The sequence below is a fragment of the Hypanus sabinus genome, chromosome 8, assembly GCF_030144855.1.
Source record: "Hypanus sabinus isolate sHypSab1 chromosome 8, sHypSab1.hap1, whole genome shotgun sequence".
In the NCBI taxonomy this organism is placed as follows: Eukaryota; Metazoa; Chordata; class Chondrichthyes; order Myliobatiformes; family Dasyatidae; genus Hypanus; species Hypanus sabinus.
The window spans coordinates 173,948,692-173,973,463 of NC_082713.1; the positions used below are offsets into that span (position 1 = coordinate 173,948,692).

Genomic DNA, 24,772 nt, shown 5'->3' on the forward strand with positions numbered 1-24,772 from the left:
TCTCAATAAAACCTACTGAATGTTGAAAGGACTAGATAGAGTGGATGTGGAGAGGATATTTTCTATGGTGGGGGGTATCCAGAACTAGAGGGCACAGTCACAAAACTGAGGTGTGACCCTCTAGAAAATCAACAGGACATTACAGGCCCTTCGGCCCACAAAGTTATGCCTAACATATCACTACCTCAGAAAATACTAGGCTTACCTATAGCCCTCTATTCTATAAGCTCCATGTACCTATTTAAAAGCCTCTTAAAAGACCCCATCGTATCCACCTCCACTACTGTGGCCAGCAGCCCATTCCATGCACTCACCACTCTGAGTAAAAAATTTACCCCTGACATCTCCACTGTACCTACTCCCCAGCACCTTAAACCTGTGTCCTCTTGTGGCAACCATTTCAGCCCTGGGAACAAGCCTCTGACCATCCACACGATCAATGCCTCTATCAGGTCACCTCTCATCCTCCTTTGCTTCAAGGAGAAAAGGCCGAGTTCACTCAACCTATTCTCATAAGGCATGCTCCCCAATCCAGGCAACATACTTGTAAATCTCCTCTGCACTCTTTCTATGGCTTCCACATCCTTCCTGTAGTGAGGTGACCAGAACTGAGCACAATACTCCAAGTGGGGTCTGACCAGGGTCCTATATAGCTGCAACATTACCTCTCAGCTCCCAAATTCAATTCCATGATTAATGAAGGCCAATACACCACATGATTCAACCTGTGCAGCTGCTTTGAGCATCCTATGGACTCAGACCCCAAGATCCCTCTGATCCTCCACACTTCCAAGAGTCTTACCATTAATACTATATTCTGCCATCATATTTGACCTACCAAAATGAACCACCTCACACTTATCTGAGTTGAAATCCATCTGCCACTCCTCAGTCCAGTTCTGCATCCTGTCAATGTCCCACTGTAACTTCTGACAGCCCTCCACACTATCCACAACACCTCCAACCTTTTTGTTATCAGCAAACTTACTAACTCATCCCTCCACTTCCTCATCCAGTCACTTATAAAAATCACGAAGAGTAAGGGTCCCAGAACAGATCCCTGAGGCATTCCACTGGTGACCAACCTCCATGCAGAATATGACCCATCTGCAACCACTCTTTGCCTTCTGTGGGCAAGCCAGTTTTGGATCCACAAAGTATTGTCCCCTTGGATCCCATGCCTCCTTACGTTCTCAATAAATCTTGCATGGGGTACTTTATCAAATGCCTTACTGAAATCCATATACACTACATCTACTGCTCTTCCTTCATCAATGTGTTTAGTCACATCCTCAAAAAATTCAATCAGGCTTGTAAGGCATGTCCTGCCCTTGACAGAGCCATACTGACTACTCCAAATCATATTATACCTCTCCAAATGTTCATAAATCCTGACTCTCAGAATCTTCTCCATCAACTTACCAACCAATAAGGGAAGACTCACTGGTCTATAATTTCCTGGGCTGTCTCTACTCCCTTTGTTAAATAAAGAAACAACATCTGCAACACTTCAATCCTCTGGAACCTCTCCCGTCCCCATTGATCATGCAAAGATCATCGCCAGAAGCTCAGCAATCTCCTCCCTCGCCTCCCACAGTAGCCTGGGGTACATTTCGTCCCGTCCCGTCCCGTCCCGGCGACTTATCCAACTTGATGCTTTCAAAAAGCTCAGTACATCCTCTTTCTTAATATCTACACGCTCAAGCTTTTCAGTCTGTTGCAAGTCATCACTACAATCACTAAGATCTTTTTCCACAGTGAATACTGAAGTAAAGTATTCATTAAGTACCTCTGCTATTTCCTCCGGTTCCATACACGTTTTCCCACTGTCACACTTGATAGGTCCGATTCTTTCACTTCTTATCGTCTTGCTCTTCACATACTTGTAGAATGCCTTGGGGGTTTCCTTAATTCTGCCTGCCAAGGCCTTCTCATGGCCCCTTCTGGTCTCCTAATTTCCTTCTTAAGCTCCTTCCTAGTAGCCTTATAATCTTCTAGATCTCTAAGATTACCTAGCTCTCTGAACCTTTTGTAAGCTTTTCTTTTCTTCTTGACTAGATTTATTATAGCCTTTGTATACCACGGTTCCTGTACCCTACCATAACTTCCCCTGTCTCATTGGAACGTACCTATACAGAACTCCACACAAATATCCCCAGAACACTTGCCATATTTCTTCCGTACTTTTCCCTGAGAATATCTGCTTCCAATTTAAGCCTCCAATTTCTTGCCTGATAGCCTCATAGTTCCTCTTACTCCAATTAAACACTTTTCTAACTTGTCTGTTCCTATCCCTCTCCAATGCTATTGTAAAGGAGACAGAATTATGATCACTATCTCCAAAATGCTCTCCCACTGAAAGATCTGACACCTGACCAGGTTCATCTCCCAATACCAAATCAAGTACTGCCTCTCCTCTTGTAGGCTTATCTACATACTGTGTCAAGAAACCTTTATGAACACACCTAACAAACTCCACCCCATTTAAACCCCTTGCTCCAGGGAGATGCCAATCGGTATTCGGGAAATTAAAATCTCCTTTCACGACAACTCTGTTATGAATACACCTTTCCAGGATCTGTTTCCGTATCTGCTCTTCAATATCCCTGTTACTATTGGGCACACAGTAACGTTATTGACCCCTTCCTGTTCCTAACCTCCACCCAGAGACTCTGTAGACAATCCCTCCATGGCGTCCACCTTTTCTGCAGCTGTGACACTTTCTCCAATCAACAGTGCCACGCTCCCATCTCTTTTGCCTCCCTCCCTGTCCTTTCTGAAACATCTAAAACCCGGCACTTGTAGTAACCATTCCTGTCCCTGAGCCATCCAAGTCTCTGTAATGGCCACTATATCATAACTCCAAATACTGATCCACAGTACAGAGGTAAGGAAGAATTTTTTTTGCCAGAGAGTAATGAATCTGTGGCACACTCTGCCACAGTCTGCGTTGGAGGCCAAGTCCATGGGTATATACAATAGACAATAGACAATAGATGCAGAAGTAGACCATTCGGCCCCTCGAGTCTGCACCGCCATTCTGAGATCATGGCTGATCATTCACTATCAATACCCAGTCCCTGCCTTGTCCCCATATCCCTTGATTCCCCTATCCATCAGATATCTATCCAGCTCCTTCTTGAAAGCATCCAGAGAATTGGCCTCCACCGTCTTCCGAGGCAGTGCATTCCACACCTCCACAACTCTCTGGGAGAAGAAGCTCTTCCTCAACTCTGTTTTAAATAACTGACCTTTTAGTCTCAATCCATGCCCTCTGGTACTGGACTCTCCCAACATCTGGAACATATTTCCTGCCTCAATCCTATCAAATCCTTTAATTATCTTAAACGTTTCAATCAGATCCCCTCTCAATCTCCTCAATTCCAGCGTGTACAAGCCCAATCTCTCCAATCTCTCTGCGTAAGACAGCCCTGCCATCCCAGGAATCAACCTAGTGAATCTACGCTGCACTTCCTCAATTGCCAGAATGTCCTTCCTTAAACCTGGAGACCAAAACTGTACACAATATTCCAGGTGTGGTCTCACCAGGGCCCTGTACAAATGCAAAAGAACATCCTTGCTCTTGTATTCAATTCCCCTTGTAACAAAGGCCAACATTCCATTTGCCCTCTTCACTGCCTGTTGCACTTGCTCATTCACCTTCATTGACTGGTGAACTAGGACTCCTAGGTCTCTTTGCATTTCTCCCTTACCTAATTCGACACCGTTCAGACAATACTCTGCCCTCTTGTTCCAGCTTCCAAAGTGGATAACTTCACATTTATTCACATTGAATGACATCTGCCAAGTATCTGCCCATTCACTCAGCCTATCCAAGTCTCCCTGTATTCTCCTAATGTCCTCTTCGCATGACACACTGCCACCCAGTTTAGTATCGTCAGCAAACTTGCTGATATAGTTTTCAAAACAAAGTGGAAATTGTTAAGTTTCCTGATTAGTTGGGACATCAAAGGATATGGCGTGAAAGAAAGTGTATGGGATTGAGTGGGATCCAGGATCAAGCATGATGGAATAGCGAAGCAGAGTCAATGGGCTGAATGGCATAATTCTGCTCCTAAGTCTTATAGTCTTATGCATTCTAACCTAACTGCAACCCCCACCCAGAGTAATGTGCATTCATCCACCTCTCCACATCTCACGGACAGGCTACAGCCTGATCCCCACTGCCTATGTACCTGCATTGCACCTTCTAGTGTACACAGCTCACCTCAAAACCCCTACACTGCCCAACCCGAAACCTCCCTATGCAGCCCATCCCAAACCCCCCCTACACAGCCAATCCCAAAATCCAAACACAGCCCAACTCAAAAACCCCAACAAACCCATCCTAAAACCCCCTATGCAGCCCATCCCAAAATCCCCTATGCAGCCCATCCCAAACCCTTTGCAGCCCATCCCCAAACCCCTACACAGCCCACCCCAAAATCTCAACACAGCCCATCCCAAAACCCCATCATAGCCTACCCCAAAACACCAGTACGCACCCCCTCCCAAAGAACCCTACACAGCCTTCCCCAAAACCCTTATGCAGCCCATACAAAAACCCCTACACATCCCACTCCAAACCCTCGACACAGCTCATCCTAAACTCTCTACACAGCCCACCTTAAAGCCCACTCCAAACTCCCTGCTCACCTTCCTCGGGATATGATCACATTGGGTGAACGGTCCCTATCGGGACACAGATAACTGATTCTCTTTGTTGGGGTGTGTTTAAGATATAGAGAATGCAGAGTAACTTTACAAGGAGTGCTTGAGTTAAATAGAGAGTGATGGTGTGAGTTGTTTATAAAATCAAGAGGGGAATTGACAAGGTGGGTCATCACAGTCTGTTTCACAGATTAAGAGAGTCTAAAACTAAATGTCATAAATTTAAGTTGTGAAGGGCAAAGGAGATCTGTGAGGCAGGTTTTTCCACAGAATATAGTGAATATATGGCAGAGCTGTCAGAGAAAGCGGTAGAAGTGCAAACAGTTACAATTTTTATAGTAATTTGGACAGGTGCATTATCAGGAAAGGTTTCTAATATATAAGGCCATAAGACATAGGAGCAGAATTAGGCCATTCAGCCTATCAAGTCTACTCTGCCATTCCATCATGGCTGATCTCAGATCCCACTCAACTCCACACATCTGCCTTTTCACCATATCTTTTGATGCCCTGACCGATCAGGAATATGAGCTTCAGATTTTAATATAGGGAGAGTAAATATGAAGATATCTCCATAAATTTAATTCCCAACCCCTGCTGTTCCTCCACATTTAGAATGAACTGGACAAAACAGTTGGACTGAACTAGTTTGATCACCTCAATAAATAATGAAAACAATTAATTAGGTGTCTACAAATCAGTGAATTCAAATGAATCAAGGACAGTGAAGCAGATTGGCCAACTGTTTTTGTTCTTGCCATGAGGTGAAAGGAATGGATACTGCTATTTTGTGAACTATTGGAGAACTAGTTCTTACTCTGGGATAATTTAATCAGAGCAATTAAACATGGACACAAGGAGTTTCTGCTATTGACCTTCTAAACCTGAGATAATTTGCAGATAAGCTATGTATTGTGTAACATGGCAGTTTTACAGATGAAATCTTGTTATCTTGGTCCAGTGTCTGAGTGACCTGGTTAGTCTGCTTTGAACTAGTGTTGAACAGAACAAAAGAAGTTACCCAAGGCATGAAGTTGTGTAGCCCTTGGACTTGAGCCAATAAGGTGTTAAAGGTTCAGTCAAATAACCCATAGCCAATGATACTGAAATGCAGCATTTGAACTGGTAAGTAATGAATATAAAAGCACAGGCTTCGAACGCAAAGTAGTGACAATTCTGAAAATTATCCATCACAGATATAACTGTGAATGACCTTACGTGGAACACGTTCGGAATGGATCAGGACAATGAGGGATTTCTGGCCATTGTAGATTCCTTTGCCAGGGTATTACCTTTTCTATTCTTTGACTGTTCAGGAGAGTAAGGGAAACCTGGTGGTTGTGCACACAGGTACTTGAATTCACATGAACATAGAACATAGAAATTTATAGCATATTACAGGCCATTTGGCCCACAATGTTGTGCTGACCATGTATCCTACTGTAGAAACTGCCTAGAATTTCCCTAGTGCATAGCCCTCTATTTTTTTAAGCTCCATGTACCTATCCAAGAAGCTCTTTAAAGACCCTATTGTACAAGGGCTGATTGATAAGTTTGTGGCCTTAGAAGGAGATGAGTTATTACCTTCAAACTTTCTGCATAATCACACAAAGAGTTGATCTGCACATGCATGTAACGAGAGCTGTACAACTCATCTCCTTCTACCTTAGGCCACAAACTTATCAATCACCCCTGCTGTGGACCACTTCTGGAGGTCCAAAACGCCAACTTCTACAAAGAAGGATCCGTATGCTTCACGACCGCTGGACTAACTGTGTAAACATAGGAGGGGACTATGTTGAAAAATAAATGTGCTAGGTTTTCTAAAATTGACTCCTTTTACCTTAGGCCACGAACTTATCAATCACCCCTTGTACCTGTTTCCACCACCGCCGCTGGCAGTACATTCCACACGCCTACCACGCTGTGTGAAATACTTATCCCTGGCAATCCTTCAATACCTAACCCCCTCATGATAGCCATTTCAGCCCTAGGAAAAAGCCTCTGGCTATCAACATGATCAATGCCCCTCATTACCTTATACACTACTATCAGGTCACCTCTCATCCTCCATCACTCCAAGGAAAAAAGGCCAAGTACACTCAACCTATTCTCATAAGTAACGCCCTCCAATCCAGGCAACATCCTTGTAAATCTCCTCTGCACTCTCTCTCTATAGCATCCACATCCTTCCTGTAGTGAGGTGACCAGAACTGAACACAATATTCCAAGTGAGGTCAGAACAAGTCTTTTATAGCAGTAACATTACCACACAGCTCTTGAACTCAATCCTATGGTTGTTGAATGCCAATGCACCATATGCTTTCATGACAATACTGTTGACCCGTGCAGAAGCTTTGAGTGTCCTATTGACATGGACCCCAAGATCTCTCACATCCTCCACACTGCCAAGAGTTTTATGGGTTATATTACATTCTGTCTTCAAACTGGATCTACCAGAATTAACCACTTCACACTTATCTGGGTTGAAGTCCATCTGCCACTTTTCAGCCCAGTTCTGCCTCCTATTGATGTCCCACTGTAACCTCTGACAATCCTCCACACTATCCACAATAGACAATAGACAGCAGGTGCAGGAGTAGGCCATTCGGCCCTTCTAGCCAGCACTGCCATTCACTGTGATCATGGCTGATCATACACAATCAGTACCCTGTTCCTGCCCTCTCCCCATATCCCTTGACCCCGCTATCTATAAGAGCTCTATCTAACTCTCTCTTGAATGCATCCAGAGACTTGGCCTCCACTGCCTTCTGGGGCAGAGCATTCCACATATCCACCATTCTCTGGGTGAAAAAGTTTTTCCACATCTCTGTTCTAAATGGCCAACCCCTTATTCTTAAACTGTGGCCTCTAGTTCTGGACTCACCCATCAGCAGGAACATGCTTCCTGCCTTCAGTGTGTCCAATCCCTTAATAATCTTATATGTTTCAATCAGATCCCCTCTCATCCTTCTAAATTCCAGTGTATACAAGCCCAGTCGCTCCAATCTTTCAACATATGACAGTCCCGCCATTCCGGGAATTAACCTTGTGAACCTACGCTGCACCCACTCAAAAGCAAGAATGTCCTTCCTCAAATTTGGAGACCAAAACAGCACACAATACTCCAGGTGGGGTCTCACCAGGGCCCTGTACAGCTGCAGAAGGACCCCTTTACTCCTATACTCAATTCCTCTTGTTATAAAAGCCAGCATGCCATTAACTTTCTTCACTGCCTGCTGTACCTGCATGCTTGCTTTCATTGACTGATGTACAAGAACACCTAGATCTCGTTGTACTTCCCCTTTTCCTAACTTGACTCCAGTTAGATAGTAAACTGCCTTCCTGTTCTTACTCCCAAAGTGGATAACCTTACATTTATCCACATTAAACTGCATCTGCCATACATTAGTATGTATTAGAGGATAGCAAAAGCTTTTTTAGGTATGTGAAGAGAAAGAAGATAGTTAAGAACAATGTTGGGCCCTTGAAGAATGAATTGGGTGAAATTGTTATGGGAAACAGAGAAATGGCAGAAGAATTTAATAAGTACTTTAGAACTGTCTTCACTAGGGAAGACACAAGCAATCTCCCAGATGTATGGATGGGCCAAGGACATAGGGTAACAGAGGAAATGAAACAGATTTACATTAGGAAGGAAACAGTGATGAGTAGACTGATGGGACTGAAGGCTGACAAATCCACAGGTCCAGATGGTCTGCATCCTAGGGTACTAAAGGAGGTGGCTCTGGAAATTGCGGATGCATTGGTAATCATTTTCCAATGTTCCTTAGATTCAGGATCGGTTCCTGAGGATTGGAGAATGGCTAATGTTATCCCAGTTTTTAAGAAAGGAGGGAGGGAGAAAACAGAGAACTATCGTCCTGTCCTATCAGTAGTGGGGAAGATGCTAGAGTCCATTATTAAAGATGAAATAGTGGCATATCTAGAGAGCAGTGATAGGATTCGGCTGAGCCAGCATGGATTTACCAAGGGCAAATCATGCTTGACTAATCTATTGGAGTTTTTTGAGGATGTAACCAGGAAGTTAGACAAGGGAGATCCAGTGGATGTAGTGTACCTCGATTTTCAGAATGCATTTGATAAGGTCCCACATAGGAGATTGGTGGGTAGAAGCAGAGCTCATGGCATTGGGGGGAAGATATTGACATGGATAGAAAACTGGTTGGCAGATAGAAAGCAAAGGGTAACGGTGAATGGGTGTTTCTCTGAATGGCAGGTGGTGACTAGTGGGGTGCCACAGGGCTCGGTATTGGGACCACAGCTGTTTACAATTTACATCAACAATTTAGATGAAGGCATTGAGAATAACATCAGCAAGTTTGCTGATGATACTAAGCTGGGTGGCAGTGTGACATGTGATGAGGATGTTAGGAGAATTCAGGGTGACTTGGATAGGCTGAGTGAGTGGACAGATACTTGGCAGAAGAAGTTTAATGTGAATAAGTGTGAGGTTATCCACTTTGGGAGTAAGAACAAGAAGGCAGATTATTATCTGAATGGTGTAGAATTAGTTAAGGGAGAAATACAAAGAGATCTTGGAGTCCTTGTTCATCAGTCACTGAAGGTGAATGAGCAAGTGCAGCAGGCTGTGAAGAAGGCTAATGGAATGTTGGCCTTTATTACAAAGGGAATTGAGGACAAGGGCAAGGAAATCCTTTTGCATTTGTACAGGGCCCTGGTGAGACCACACCTGGAGTATTGTGTACAGTTCTGGTCTCCAGGGTTAAGGAAGGACATCCTGGCTGTAGAGGAAGTGCAGTGTAGATTCACAAGGTTAATTCCTGGGATGTCCGGACTGTCTGACGCAGAGAGGTTAGAGAGACTGGGCTTGTACACGCTGGAATTAAGGAGATTGAGAGGGGATCTGATTGCAACATATAAGATTATTAAGGGATTGGACAAGATAGAGGCAGGAAATATGTTCCAGATGCTGGGAGAGTCCAGTACCAGAGGGCATGGTTTGAGAATAAGGGGTGGGTCATTTAGGACGGAGTTAAGGAAAAACTTCTCCCAGAGAATTGTGGGGGTCTGGAATGCACTGCCTCGGAAGGCAGTGGAGGCCAATTCTCTGGATGCTTTCAAGAAGGTGCTAGATAGGTATCTTATGGATAGGGGAATCAAGGGATATGGGGACAAGGCAGGAACCGGGTATTGATAGTAGATGATCAGCCATGATCTCAGAATGGTGGTGCAGGCTCGAAGGGCCGAATGGTCTACTTCTGCACCTATTGTCTATTTGCCCACTCACCGAACCTGTCCAAGTCACCCTGCATTCTCATAACATACTGACATTTCACACTGCCACCCAGCTTTGTGTCAAAAGCAAATTTGCTAATGTTACCTTTAATCCCTTCATCTAAATCATTAATGTATATTGTAAATAGCTGCAGTCCCAGCACCAAACCTTGCGGTACCCCACTGGTCACAGCCTGCCATTCTGAAAGGGATCCATTAATCACTACTCTTTGTTTCCTGTCAGCCAGCCAATTTTCAATCCATGTCAGTACTCTGCCCCCAATACCATGTGCCTTAATTTTGCCCATTAATCTATGTGGGACTTTATCAAAAGCTTTCTGGAAATCCAGGTACACTACATCCACTAGCTCACAACACCCCCAACCTTTGTGTCATCAGAAAACTTACTAACCCACCCTTCTACATGCTTGTTAGTTTAGACAATAAAGGTATCATCAGTAATCACAGATTCTCTCTGTGCCTCTCTGATCATTATTACTAAGGAATAATCCTTGTAACATGTGGTTAAATGCTGAAGTGTTGAAACCAAAGAATTGTAACATGGTTTTTCAGATTGTTCCTCTCTTACCTTGCCAAGTGCATGATAGCTTCAGTGATGTTGGCACCAGTGAAGGCACTGCATTCATAGAAGATCATATTGGATTCCTGTAAAAAGAGTTTCAGTTAAATTGAATCTGCTCTGTAATGTACACAGAAACCCATCAAATCCAGTCAATGCTCCCATCCCTCAAGCTTCTCCCATTATTCCCAATCCATCTCTATGAATTAATGGAAAATGCTTAGGAGAATTAATGGCACCTAACGGCGACTCCTTTGCATGCACCTGCAGAAACAGCTCTAATTCCATCTTTTGGATCTCTATTTTTCCCTTTCAGTGTTCTTTTGAAGACCCTGACCTGGACTTACACGGCGACTATGGTTCTTTGTGGGAATGGGACCTGCTCTCGGGGTTTCACAACTGACAGTTATTCGGCACGCCAAGGGCACAGTCCAAGAGCTTGCCTTCAGAAGGCTGAGATCACATGGCTATGGAGACTGGCAGGCTGAAGGTTGGTGTCCGGGCAGGAGATCGGTGTGTCGTGGGAGATAGAAGATCTAAGGCTGTGTGCCCAGACAGCTGAGATCTTTGGGCACAGAGATCAGAAAAAGCGACACAACGGACTTTTAACATCATAGATCAGCGAGTTGTTACGTCTCCCCTCTCACTGTGAAATGGAGACATCTCTTTTTTCCCTTATTAGGGAGAGAGAGTGAGGGAGCCTGTGGTATAGGGTGGACATTGTGGAGAGATTGTGTGGGTAGAATCAGAAACAGGAAAGGAACAATTACTATATTGTTTGTATTCTACAGATCCCTCCCATAACAGAGCCATTGAGAGCAGAACAGGAGACAGATTTTGGAAAGCTGTAAAAATAAGAGTTGTTGTCATGAGTGACTTCAACTTTCCAAATATTGACTAGAACTTCCTTAGTGCAAAAGGTTTGGATAGGGTAGCATTTGTTAGGTGAGTCCAAGAAGGATTCCTGACATAATATATAAACAGATTGACTAGAGGAAAGACTAGATCTGCTGTTAGGTAACCAGGTCATGTTTTATGAGAATAAGTTGAGCAGTTAGGGCTTTTCTCTATGGAGCAAAGGAGGATGAGAAGTCACTGACAGAGATGTGGATATACAGTAGTGGATAGCTAGAGTTTTTCCCCCCCAGGGTGGAAATGCATAATTTTAAGGTGATTGGAGGAAAGGATAGGAAGAATGTCAAAGGTAAGATCTTTACACAGAGTTGCAGGTGCATGAAGCACGTTGCCAGGAGTGGTGGTAGGCCATTAGGAGTATTTAAGTAACTCTTAGATAGCCACATAGAACCATAGAACATTACAGCACAGAAACAGGCCTTTTGGCCTTTCTTGGCTGTGCCGAAACATCTTTTTGCCTAGTCCCACTGACCTGCACGTGGGCCATATCCCTCCAAACCCCTCTCATCCATATACCTGTCCAAGTTTTTCTTAAATGTCAAAAGTGAGCCCGCATTCACCACTTCATCTGGCAGCTCATTCCACACTCCCACCACTCTCTGCGTGAAGAAGCCCCCCCAATGTTCCCTTTAAACTTTTCCTCCTTCACCCTTAACCCATGACCTCTTGTTTTTTTCTCCCCTAGCCTCAGTGGAAAAAGCCTGCTTGCATTCACTCTATCTATACCCATCATAATTTTATACACCTCTATCAAATCACCCCTCATTCTCCTACGCTCCAAGGAATAAAGTCCTAACCTATTCAACCTTTCTCTGTAACTCAGTTTTTCAAGTCCCAGCATCATCCTTGTAAACCTTCTCTGCACTCTTTCAACCTTATTAATATCCTTCCTGTAATTAGGTGACCAAAACTGCACACAATACTCCAAATTAGGTCTCACCAATGTCTTATACAACCTCACCATTACATTCCTACTCTTATACTCAATACTTTGATTTATAAAGGCCAATGTACCAAAAGCTTTCTTTACAACCCTATCTACTTGTGACGCCACTTTTAGGAAATTATGTATCTGTACTCCCAGATCCCTCTGTTCTACTGCACTCCTCAGTGTCCTACCATTTACCATGTATGTTCTACCTTGGTTTGACCTTCCAAAGTGCAATACCTCACACTTGTCCACATTAAACTAGATCTGCCATTTTTCTGCCCATTCCTCCAACTGGTCCAAATCCCTCTGCAAGCTTTGAAAACCTTTCTCACTGTCCACTACACCTCCAATCTTTGTATCATCAGCAAATTTGCTGATCCAATTTGCCACATTATCATATCATTGATATAGATGACAAATAACAATGGAGCCAGCACTGATCCCTGAGGCACACCACTAGTCACAGGCCTCCACTCAGAGTAGCAATCCTCCACTACCACTCTCTGGCTTCTTCCATTAAGCCATGAATGAAAGAGAGAGAAGAAAAAGATCAAGGGTTATGTAGGAAGGAAGGTTTAGATTGGTGGGCTTCTGTTGAATACCCGACCTCAAGCTACACTCAAACTTCAGTTCTTTGCAGCGGTGGCACCTGCTCCTGGAGTTTATTAACTGGTCATTTCTCGATACCCCAAGGACACGGCCCAGAAGCCAAGTGCACCTTCGGGGTTCCAGGGCTTTGCGACCTAGGGACAAGCCAATCCTATGCTGGTACCACTGAATGAAGTGTCATGGGAGAAAGCAGAACATTGTGAAAGCTGGCTCAGCTGTCAGGGGCTCCGTACGCAGTGAATCGCATGCTCTCTATTTCTTCTCCTTGTTGGTGGGTGCAAGTTTGTTGCCAATTCTCAAACTGGAGAACAGAAAGAAAGTAACATTGCAAATTTAACACTGCAAATAAGCGAGTTGTTGTTTTTGTTGGTATCCCCTTTTGCTGAGAAAGGGGGTCATCTCTCTGACCCCTTATTAGGGAGAGAGAGAGACAGAGAGACTGTGGTATGTCAAATTGTCGAGTGAACAACCAACTTTTGTTGTACTGCAGATCGTGGTCTTTCTTTGTGCATGATGGGGGAGGAGGGGATGATTTGGGTTCTTACCGTCACTGATTCTTTGGGGTGCTCTTCTATTTTCACGGATTTCTGCAAGGTACAAGGATTCCAGGTTGTATATTGTGTACATGGTCTGATATTAAATGGAACTATTGATTGATCTTAGATTAGGATAAAAGATCAGCACAATATTGTGGGCTCTGTTCTCTGCTGTAGGTTTCTATACTTTATGGCACATGCAGGATAGACAAACATGAGTTAGTAGATATTGCCTACTTGGACTTTAAGAAGCTGCTAACAAGATAGGAGCCTATGGAATTACAGGAACAATACCAGCAATGATAAAAGAATGGCTGACTGGCAGGAAGCAAAGAGTGGAAATTCTGATTGGTTCCTTCAAGAGGACCACAACTTTGTGGCTTTTGTGCCTCATTGACCCAGAGAGTGATGCTGGCTGGAGTCAGAAGTTTATGCTTTGGCTTTTGGTAGGGTCATCCATGCCAAACAGGTCTAAGGGTAGAGGCCAGACTAAGAGTGGTTCACCGATCCTCCAGTTTCGGGGTTTCAGCTCAGGGCTAACAACCCTGACTGGTAAAACGAAACTGTTACAGAAACAGCAATGAAAAATCCTTCTATATCTGAGTGTGACAGTATTCCCAAATCTCCACCTGGGACTTGCATGGCTGACAGTAGTGAGAACAGAGAGGAAGCAACTGGCACAATGAAAGAAGCTGAGAAATCACCAGAGATGGAGGACCTTCGCCGCTACCCTAAATGCTAGTGGCGTAATAGACAACAAAAGTTTTTTTAAAAATCTGATTAGCTGCACATGACTAGTAGTGTTCTACAGGGGTCAATATTGGGTTTGTCTTTTGTCACATTATATGTCAATGGTTTGCATGACAGAATAGATGGCTTTGTAGCTAAGTTTACAGATGATACAAAGGTAGGTGGAGGGGCAGATAGTGTTGAGGAAACAGGGAGGCTGCAGAAGGATGTACAGATTGCGAGAAAGGGCAAAGGTAGCAGAAAGATTTTCTATTCCTTAAGTGGATCTTTCATTTGGCAGAAAAATTTAAAGTTAAACTATAAGTATTTCAAATTAAATATGCAAAACGATAGGTCTTATCTGTGGGTTGAGATCCTAAACTGGAGAAGGGCTACTTTTTTTTTTATTAGTTTTTTTATACATTTTCTACATAGCTACAGATAAAAAAAAACCCAGATCAAAATGAAGAACATTGATACAGTGCAAAAATAAACATACAATAATAATATGATACAAAGAAAGATAATTGAAAAAGCACCCAAATTGAAGACATGCAAAATTAGTATCCTCCCTAAGCCCCGCAACAAAAAAAACTCCAGACCAACCACAATACAATATAGAGAATATAAATCAGAACAATCAAATCCCCCAAAGCTGTAAATACACTTAGCAACAGAAGATATTAATGCTTACTACTAAAAAAAAGGAGCTGAAAGCAAGGGACCAAAAAAAAAACCTTAGTTAAGAGGAAGGTTATGAAAGTACTCAATAAAAGGTCCCCAAACCTTATGGAACTTTAAATCTGAATAATGAATTTTTTCAAGGTCTAAGCAGACCATAATATCATTAAGCCATTGAGCATGCGTGGGCAGGGCAACATCTCTCCATCTAAGGAGGATTAAACTTCTAGCCAGGAGAGAGGCAAAAGATAATATTCGACACTTAGTCGAACTCAGACGTAAATCTGTCTCACCCCAGAAACCGAACAAAGCAATTAAAGGGTTAGGTTCTAGGTGGTGATTCAGAATATACGATAACGTTATGAAGACATCTTTCCAAAATTTCTCCAAGCTAGGACAGAACCAGTACATATGAATGAGAGAGGCCTCGCCCCTTTTGCATTTATCACAAAGCGGACTAATGTTAGGGTAGAATCGAGATAGTTTAGATTTAGACATATGGGCTCTATGAACAATCTTAAACCGTAAGAGGCAATGGCGAGCACAAAGAGAGGTTGAATTAACCGATTTGAGAATCGAGTCCCAAGTCTCATCAGATAAGGAGGTATTTAAATCATGCTCCCATGCCATTTTAATTTTATCCACAAGGGCACGACGTAAGGCTGCTAATTTATCTCAAATAAATGATATTAAACCTTTATCTAGTGGATTAATGGAAAGAAATAAGTCCATAACATTTTTCTCAGGCATTTCAGGGAAGTTAGGAATTAAAGGAATAATAAAGTGTCTAATTTGGAGATATCTAAAAAAAAGTGAGCATTGGGCAGATTGAACTTAGCGGAGAGCTGTTGAAAAGAAGCGAAGCGATTATCAATAAAAAGATCTTCAAAATGTCTAATGCCCTTCCTATACCAAACATGGAATGCTGAGTCATACGTAGTAGGTAAAAAAAGGTGATTATGTAAGATAGGGCTAGAAACAGAAAAACCATGGAAACCATAAAATTTCCTAAACAGCCCATATGAGAAAGGCTACTTTTGATGGCATCAAAAATGATATGGCAAGTGTGGATTAGAACAGGCTGTTTTCTAGCAAAGGTGTACTTGGAAATTGGGAGGCTTTCAAAAACAAAATTTTCAGGGTACAAAGCTTGTATGGGCCTGTCAGAATAAAAGGTAAAGATAATAAGTGTAGGGAATATTGGTCTTCAAGCGATAGTGAGGCCATGGTTAAGAGTACAAAGAGGTGCATAGCAGGTAGGAACAAATGATGTGTTTATGGAGTACAAGAACTGCAGGAGAACACTTAAGAAAGAAATCAGGAAAGCTAAAAGAAGGCACACAGTTACTCTAGCAGACAAGGTGAAGGAGAATCTGAAGGGATTTTACAGATATGTAAAGAACAAAATGGATTGCAAGGGACAAGATTGGTAATCTGGAAAACTAGAATGGTAATCCATGTGTGGAGCAAAAAACAAATGTGGAGATCTTAAATGTATTCTTTGCGTCTGAATATACTCAGGAGATGAACACAGAACATATAGAAGTGAGGCAAAGCAGCGTCAACTTCGTGGTCCCTGTACAGATTACAAAGAAGGAGGTGTTTGCTACCATGAGGCAAATCAGGTGGATAATTCCACAGGGGTTGACAAGATGTTCCCGAGAACCCCAAGGGAGGCAAGTGCAGAAATTGCTAGGTCCCTAGCAGAGATATTTAAAACATCCTTAGCTACAGGAGAAATACCAGAGGACTGAATGATAACCAGTCCTCTGTTGTTCTTATGTTTAAAAAAAGGCTCAAAACAGAAACCAGAAAATTATAAGCCAGTAAGTCTGACAATAGTTGTGGGAAAGTTGTTGGAAGGCATTCTAAGAGACTGGATATATAGGTATTTGGATAGACATGGACTGATTAAGGATAGTCAGCATGGCTTCATGCATGGTAGGTCATGTCTAACCAATCTTATTCTTGATTGGTTGGGGCATGAAGAGATACAGGGAGAAGGTAGGAGAATGGGGCTGAGAGGAAAATTGTATCAGCCATGATGGAATGGCAGAGCAGCATCAATGGGCCAAATGGCCTAATTCTGCTCCTACATCTTATGGTCTTATAGAGTTTTTCGAGGAAGTTACTAGGAAAGTTGATGAAAGTAAGGCAGTGGATGCTGTCTGCATGGACTCATGGACTTTAGTAAGGCATTTGACAAGGTCTTACATGGGATGTTGGTCAAGAAGGTTCAGTCGTTTTGCATTCAAGATGAGGTAGTCAAGTGGATTAGATATTGGCTTTGTGGGAGAAACCAGAGAGCGGTAGTAGATAGTTGCCTCTCGGACTGAAAGCCTGTAACTAGTGGAGTGCTGCTGGGATCAGTGCTGGGTCTTTTGTTGTTTGTCATCTATATCAATGATCTGGGTGATAATATGATTGGGGGTGTAGTAGACAGTGAGGGAGGCTATCATGGCTATCAGAGCGATCCGCATTGGCTAGAAAATAGGGCTTAAAAATGGCAGATGGAATACAATGTAGACAAGTACGAGATTTTGCACTTTGGTAGGACCAACAGGGTAAGTTTTACACAGTGAACAGTAAAACCTAACAGTGGTCACCCACCTACAAGAAAGATGTAAATAAGGTTGAAAGAGTGCAGAGAAAATGTAAAGGATATTGCTGAGTCTGGAGGACCTGAGTTATAAGGAAACATTGAATCGATTAGGACTCAAGCCACAAACTTCTGTCCTGCTGAAGGGTTTCAGCCCTAGACGTTGACTGTACTTTATTCCATAGATGCTGCCTGGCCTGCTGAGTTCCTCCAGCATTTCATGTGTGTTGCTCGGATTTCCAGGATCTGCAGATTTTCTCTTGTTATAGGTTAGGCTTGTATTCTTTAGAACACAGAAAATCGAGAGGAGATTTGATAGAGGTATACAAACTTATGGGGGCGGCTGGTGGTATAGTGGCATCAGCACTGGACTTCAAGGCAGATGGTCCTGAGTTCAAACCCAGCTGGGTCCCAATCTGTGCAGAAGAAAGGCCTAAAATCTACTTCCTTATCTTTCCATGAAAACCCTATGGAACTTTTGGTCCATGAGATCACAAAGAGTTGTACTTGACTTAACGACTGAATAACAACAAATAAAAAATTTTGAAGAGTATGCAAGCAGCCTTTTTCCACTGAGCTTTCGTTCAGAACCTACAACCAAAGGTCAAAGGTTATGGGTAAAAGGTGAGAAGTTTAAGGAGAACTTGAGGGGAAACTTGTTCGCTCAGTGTTGTGAGAATGTGCAATGAGCTGCCAGCACAAGTGGCCCAGGCAAACTCAAATTCAATGTTTGAGAATTTATGGTGGGGGTGTTATATGGGAGGCAGGGTTTGAGGGTCGACACAACACTGTGGGCCAAAGGGCCTGTAATGTGCTGTATTATTCTATGTTCTATGAATGAAAGGTTTAACATAAGGAGCATCTGATGGCTCTGGGCCTGTACTTGCTGGAGTTTAGAAGAATGAGAGGAGATCTCACTGAAACCTATCAAATATGGATAGGTACATGGACAGTAGGGATATAAAGGGCTTTGGTCCCAGTGCAGAGAGAGTGTAGGCAGTTCAAATGGTTTCAGCATGGACTAGATGGGTCAAAGGGCTTGTTGATATGTTGTACATCTCTATGACTCTATCTTTAAATGTTTTATTAATAAAAATCTTGAAATACAAACCATTGCCACCTGCTGCCCTTCTTTTGTAGAAACTTGGCGTCCACTTTCCAGATCAGTCTTATTGGCCAACAAAAGGATTAAAACTTCAGGACCAGCTTCTTCCTGTAAAAAAAATGGCATTTGATACATATCACACGTATAGAACCCAGACCAGGGGTTGTCAAAACCGCATTCAGTACACCAGGCATTATCTCACTACTTCCACATAAAGACTGCTTAGGCTACTGAGCTTCCCAGCATTTTACATAAGTACCAGAAGATTAGAGGATGGCAAATGTCATGCCATTCCATAAGATGGGACAGAAGCAAATGAAACAAAATGATAGGCCAGTTAGCTTCATATCAGAAGTTTAGATGATTTTGGAGTCCTCTATTAAGGATGAGGTTTCAGGGTACCTGGAGGCACATAATAAAATAAGCCAATGACAGTATGGTTTCCTTAAGGGGAAATCTCGCCAGACAAATCTATTAGAATTCTTTGAAGAAATAACAGGCAGAGTAGACAAAGGAGAGTAAGTGGTTGTTATGTACTTGGATTTTCAGAAGGCCTTTGACAAGGTGCCGCACATGAGGCTGCTTAACAAGGTAAGAGCCCATGGTATTACAAGAAATATATTAGCATAACTATGGGATTGGCTGACTGACAGGAGGCAAAGAGTGGGAATAAAGAGGGCCTATTTATGGATGTTATATAATGGATTGGAAGCAACTGGAGAGCTGAAGGTAAAAGAACCCTTAAGAGCCATTGATCACAATTTACTGAGTTCAACTTGAAATTTAATAGGAAGAAAGTAAAGTCCGATGTAGCAGTAATTCAGTGGAATAAAAGGAAATTTACTCCTGAGCGAGGAGTTGGCCAAAGTAAATTGGAAGGAGCTGCTGGCAGGGATGACAGTAGTGCAGCAATGGCTTGAGTTTCTGTGAAAAATGAGGAAGGTGAAATGAGGAAGATGCTGTTTCTACCAGCATCTTGTGGACATCGCTTCTCCCTATAGATGCTACCTGGCCTGCTGTGTTCTACCAGCATTTTGTGTGTGTTGTTGTTTGAATTTCCAGCATCTGCAGATTTCCTCGAAGGTGCAGGACAGATGTTTTCTAAAAATGAAGAAATACTCAAATGGCAAAAGCATACAACCATGGCTGACAAGGGAAGGCAAAGCCAATGTAAAAACAAAAGAGAGGGCATACAACAAAGCAAAAATAAGCAGGAAGATAGGGGACTGGGAAGCTTTAAAAACCTACAGAGAGCAACTGAAAGAATCATTAGGAGGGTAAAAATGAAATATGAAAGTAAGCTAGCAAACTATATCAAAGTGGATAGTAAATGCTTTTATCAGTATGTAAAAAATAAAAGAGAGATGAAGGTGGATATAGGACCACTAGAAAATGAGGATGGAGAAATAATAATGGGGGACAAGAAGATGGCTGATGAAATAAATGAGTATTTATTTAGAAGTGTGCCAGATGTAGTGAGTGAAGGAAGAGAAGTGAGTGCAGTTATTATAACAAGGGAGAAGGTGCTCAAAAGACTGAAGGACCTAAGGGTACATAAGACACCTGGACCAGATGAACTGCACTGTAGGGTTCTGAAGAGGTAGCGCTAGAGATTGTGGTGGCATTAGTGATGATCTTTCAAATATCACCGGTCTCTGGCATAGTGCCAGAGGACTGGAAAACTATAAATATCACTCCACTCTTTGAGAAAACAGGAAGGCAGCAGAAAGGAAATTATAGACCAGTTTGACCTCAGTGGTTGGGAAGATTTGGAGTCAATTGCTAAGGATGAGGTGATGGGAGTACTTGGTGACACAGGACAAGATGGAACAAAGCCAGCATGGTTTCCTTCAGAGAAAATCCTGTCTGGCGAACCTGTTGGAATTCTTTGAGGAGATTGCAAGTAGGATAGATAAAAGGGATGCAGCTGATGTTGTATATTTGAACTTTCAGAAGGCCTTTGACAAGGTGCCACACGAGGCTGCTTACCAAGTTAAGAGCCCATAGTATTACAGGAAAGTTACTGGCATGTTTAGAGCATTGGCTGATTGGTAGAAGCAGCAAGCGGGAATAAAAGGATCTTTTTCTGGTTGGCTGCCAGTGACAAGTGGTGTTCCACTGGGGTCAGTGTTGGGATCACTTCTTTGTATGCTGTATATAAATGATTTAGATGATGGAATAGATGATTACCAAGTTTGCAGATGATATGAAGATTGGTGGAGGGGTGAGTAGTGTTGAGGAAATAGACAGGATACAGAAGATCTTAGACAGATTAGGTGAATAGGCAAGAGAGTGGCAAATTAAATACAATGTTGGAAAATACATGGCCATGTACTTTGGTATTAGAAATAAATGTGCAGACTATTTTCTAAATGGGGAGAATAACCTAAAAGATGAGATGCAAAGGGACTTGTGCAGAACACCCTAAAGGTTAGCCTGCAGGTTGAGTCGGTTTTGAGGAAGGCAAATGCAATGTTAGCATTCATCACAAGAGGTCTTGAATACATGAGCCAGGATGTGATACTATGGTTTTATAAGGTACTGGTGAGGCTTCACCTTGAGTATTGTGTAGTTTTGAGCCCCTCATCTTAGAAAGGATGTGGTGGCATTGCAGAGGGTCCAGAGGAGGTTCACAAGGATGATCAAGTCAAGTCACTTTTATTGTCATTTCGACCATAACTGCTGGTACAGTACATGGTCTCATTTTTACTATGTTTTTCAGGACCATGGTATTTCATGACGCAGTACAAAAACTAGACTGAACTACGTTAAAAAACAACACAGAGAAAGCTACACTAGACTACATAAAGTGCACAAAAACAGTGCAGGCATTACAATAAATAATAAACAGGACAATAGGGCAGTCCAGGAATGAAAAGGGTTATCATATGAGAAACATTTGATGGTTCTGGGTCTGTACTTGCTGGAATTTAGAAGGATGAGGGGGGGGGGGGGATCTCATTGAAACCTTTGAAACGTTGAAAGGCCTAGACAAAGAAGATATGAAAAGAATGTTTCCCATGGTGGGAGAGTCTAGGACAAGAGGGCACAGCCTCAGGTTAAAGGGGTATTCATTTAAAACCGAGATGCGGAGAAATTTCTTTAGCCACACGGTGGTGAATTTGTGGAATGTGTTACCTCAGTCAGGCCTTTTAATGTATTTAAGGCAGAGATTGATAGGTTCTTGATTGGACACGGCATCAAAGGTTACAGGGAGAAGGCTGGGAAATGGGGTTGAGGAGGGCAAAAAAGGATCAGCTGTGATTGAATGGTGGAGGAGACTTGATGTGCCAAATGGCCTAATTCTGCACTTATGACTTATAGTCTATTCTAGTTGGTTGCCAATGACTAATGGTTTTCTGCAGGGGTCAGTATTGGGACCACTTCTTTTCATGTTCATATCAATAACTTGGATGACAGAATTGGTGGCTCTGTAACCAAGCTTGTAGAGGGTACAAAGATGGCTGGAAGGGCAGGTAGTGTTGAGGAAGCAGAGCGTCTGCAGAAGGACTTCAACAGATTGGGCAAACAGGTAAAGAAGAGGCAGATAGAATTCAGTGTAGGGAAGCATATAGTCATGCACAGAAGGATTAAAGGCATAGACTATTTTCTTAATGGGGAGAAAATTCAAAACGCAAACACGAGGAAATCTGCAGATGCTGGAAGTTCAAGCAACACACACAAAATGCTGGTGGAACACAGCAGGCCAGGCAGCATCTATAGGAAGAAGTACAGTCGACATTTCAGACTGAGACCCTTCATCAAGACTAACTGAAAGAAGAGATAGTAAGAGATTTGAAAGTGGGAGGGGGAGGGGGAGATCCAAAATGATAGGACAAGACAGGAGGAGGAGGGATGAAGCTGGAAAGTTGATTGGCAAAAGGGATACACAGTTGGAGAAGGGAAAGAATCATGGGACAGGAGGCCTAGGGAGAAAGAAAGGGGGGGGAGCACCAGAGGGAGATGGAGAGCAAGCAAAGAGTGATTGTGAGAGGGGCAGAGAGAGAAAAGAAGAAAAAGGGGAAAAATAACAAATAAGTAAGGGATTTGGTAAGAAGGGGAGGAGGGCATTAACGGAAGTTAAAGAAATCAATGTTCATGCCATCAGGTTGGAGGCTACCCAGACAGAATATAAGGTGTTGTTCCTCCAACCTGACTGTAGCTTCACCTTGACGGTAGAGGAGGCCATGGATAGACATATCATAATAACCATATAACCATATAACAATCACAGCACGGAAACAGGCCATCTTGGCCCTCCTAGTCCGTGCCGAACCCTTAATCTCACCTAGTCCCACCTACCCGCACTCAGCCCATAACCCTCCACTCCTTTCCTGTCCATATACCTATCCAATTTTACCTTAAATGACACAACTGAACTGGCCTCTACTACTTCTACAGGAAGCTCATTCCACACAGCTATCACTCTTTGAGTAAAGAAATACCCCCTCGTGTTTCCCTTAAACTTCTGCCCCCTAACTCTCAAATCATGTCCTCTAGTTTGAATCTCCCCTACTCTCAATGGAAACAGCCTGTTCACGTCAACTCTATCTATCCCTCTCAAAATTTTAAATACCTCGATCAAATCCCCCCTCAACCTTCTACGCTCCAATGAATAGAGACCTAACTTGTTCAACCTTTCTCTGTAACTTAATTGCTGAAACCCAGGTAACATCCTAGTAAATCGTCTCTGCACTCTCTCTAATTTATTGATCTCTTTCCTATAATTCGGTGACCAGAACTGCACACAATATTCCAAATTTGGCCTTACCAATGCCTTGTACAACTTTAGCATTACATCCCAACTTCTGTACTCAATGCTTTGATTTATAAAGGCCAGCATTCCAAAAGCCCTCTTCACCACCCTATCTACATGAGACTCCACTTTCAGGGAACTATGCACAGTTATTCCTAGATCTCTCTGTTCCTCTGCATTCCTCAATGCCCTACCATTTACTCTGTATGTTCTATTTGGATTATTCCTGCCAAAATGTAGAACCTCACACTTCTCAGCATTAAACTCCATAATGGGAATGGGACATGGAATTAAAACGTGTGGCCACTGGGAGATCCTGCTTTCACTGGTGGACAGAGCGTAGGTATTCAGCGAAACAGTCTCCCAGTCTGCGTCTTTCAGCGAAACAGTCTCCTGGGAGGCCGTTTCGCTGAACATCTACGCTCTGTCTCTTGGGAATACTCATGCAGAATTCCCTAAAATTTAATTTGCAGCTTGAGTCAGTGGTGAGGAAGGCAAATGCAAGTTTATCATCCATTTCAAGAGGACTAAAAGCAAGGATGTAATGCTGAGGTTTCATAAGGAATTGATTGGATGACACCTACAGTGTGTCCCTTATCTAAGAAAGGATACTCTGGCATTGTACTGGGTCCAAAAGAGGTTCATGAGAATGATCCTGGGAATAAAATAGTTAACGTATCAAAATAACATATTGATGACTCTGCACCTGCTCTTACTGGAGTTTAGAAGATTGTTGGGGGGGGGGGGTGGTCTCATATAAAGCTATCAAATATTGAAAGGCCTATATAGAGTGGATGTGGAGAGGATGTTTCCTATAGTGGGCGAGTCTAGGACCAGAGAGCACAGCCTCAGAATAATAGGACATCCCTTTAGAAAAGAAATGGGGAGGAATTGTTTTAGCCAGCATGTGATGAGCCTGTGGAATTCATTGCCACAGATAACTTTGATGGCCAGCTCATTGGGTATATATAAAGCAGACTTTTACTGGTTTTTGATTAGTAAGGGCGTCAAAGGTTATGGGGAGAAGGCAGGAATGGGTTCAGAGTGATACTAAATCAGCCACGATGGAATGGCAGATCAGACTCAATGAACTAAATAGTCTAGTTCTCCTCTTATCCTAAACTAATTTGGCAGGGAGATGGAAACTGGAGTGATAGGTCTGAGGACGGGGTAGTTGGTTTACAAACAGAAGCAGTGTGTAGTGAGACCGCTAGCAAGGAGAGGCTGATGATAGGGTAAAACTGCAGTGTGCAGGATGAATTGCAATGTAAAAAGGACAAATCCAAAGAGTGTGATGAATTCAGGACTGAAGGTGTTATATTTGAGTGTGCACAGTATACGGAATAAGGTAGATGAACCTGGTCATCACTGAATCATGGCTGAAAGAAGATTATGGCTCAG

At 42.8% G+C, this 24,772-nt stretch overlaps 1 protein-coding gene across 1 annotated transcript in view; it reads right to left on the bottom strand.

The window, feature by feature from the left end:
* Window positions 1-24,772, bottom strand: part of cracr2aa (calcium release activated channel regulator 2Aa) — a 124,483-nt gene that overhangs the window by 4,743 nt on the left and 94,968 nt on the right. The window contains exons 15-17 of the mRNA XM_059978606.1: window positions 18,622-18,723; window positions 13,511-13,552; window positions 10,520-10,596 (exon numbers count right to left, since the gene is read on the bottom strand). Of these exons, the coding sequence (XP_059834589.1) occupies window positions 10,520-10,596; window positions 13,511-13,552; window positions 18,622-18,723 (221 nt within the window). The remainder of the gene's footprint in view (window positions 1-10,519; window positions 10,597-13,510; window positions 13,553-18,621; window positions 18,724-24,772) is intronic.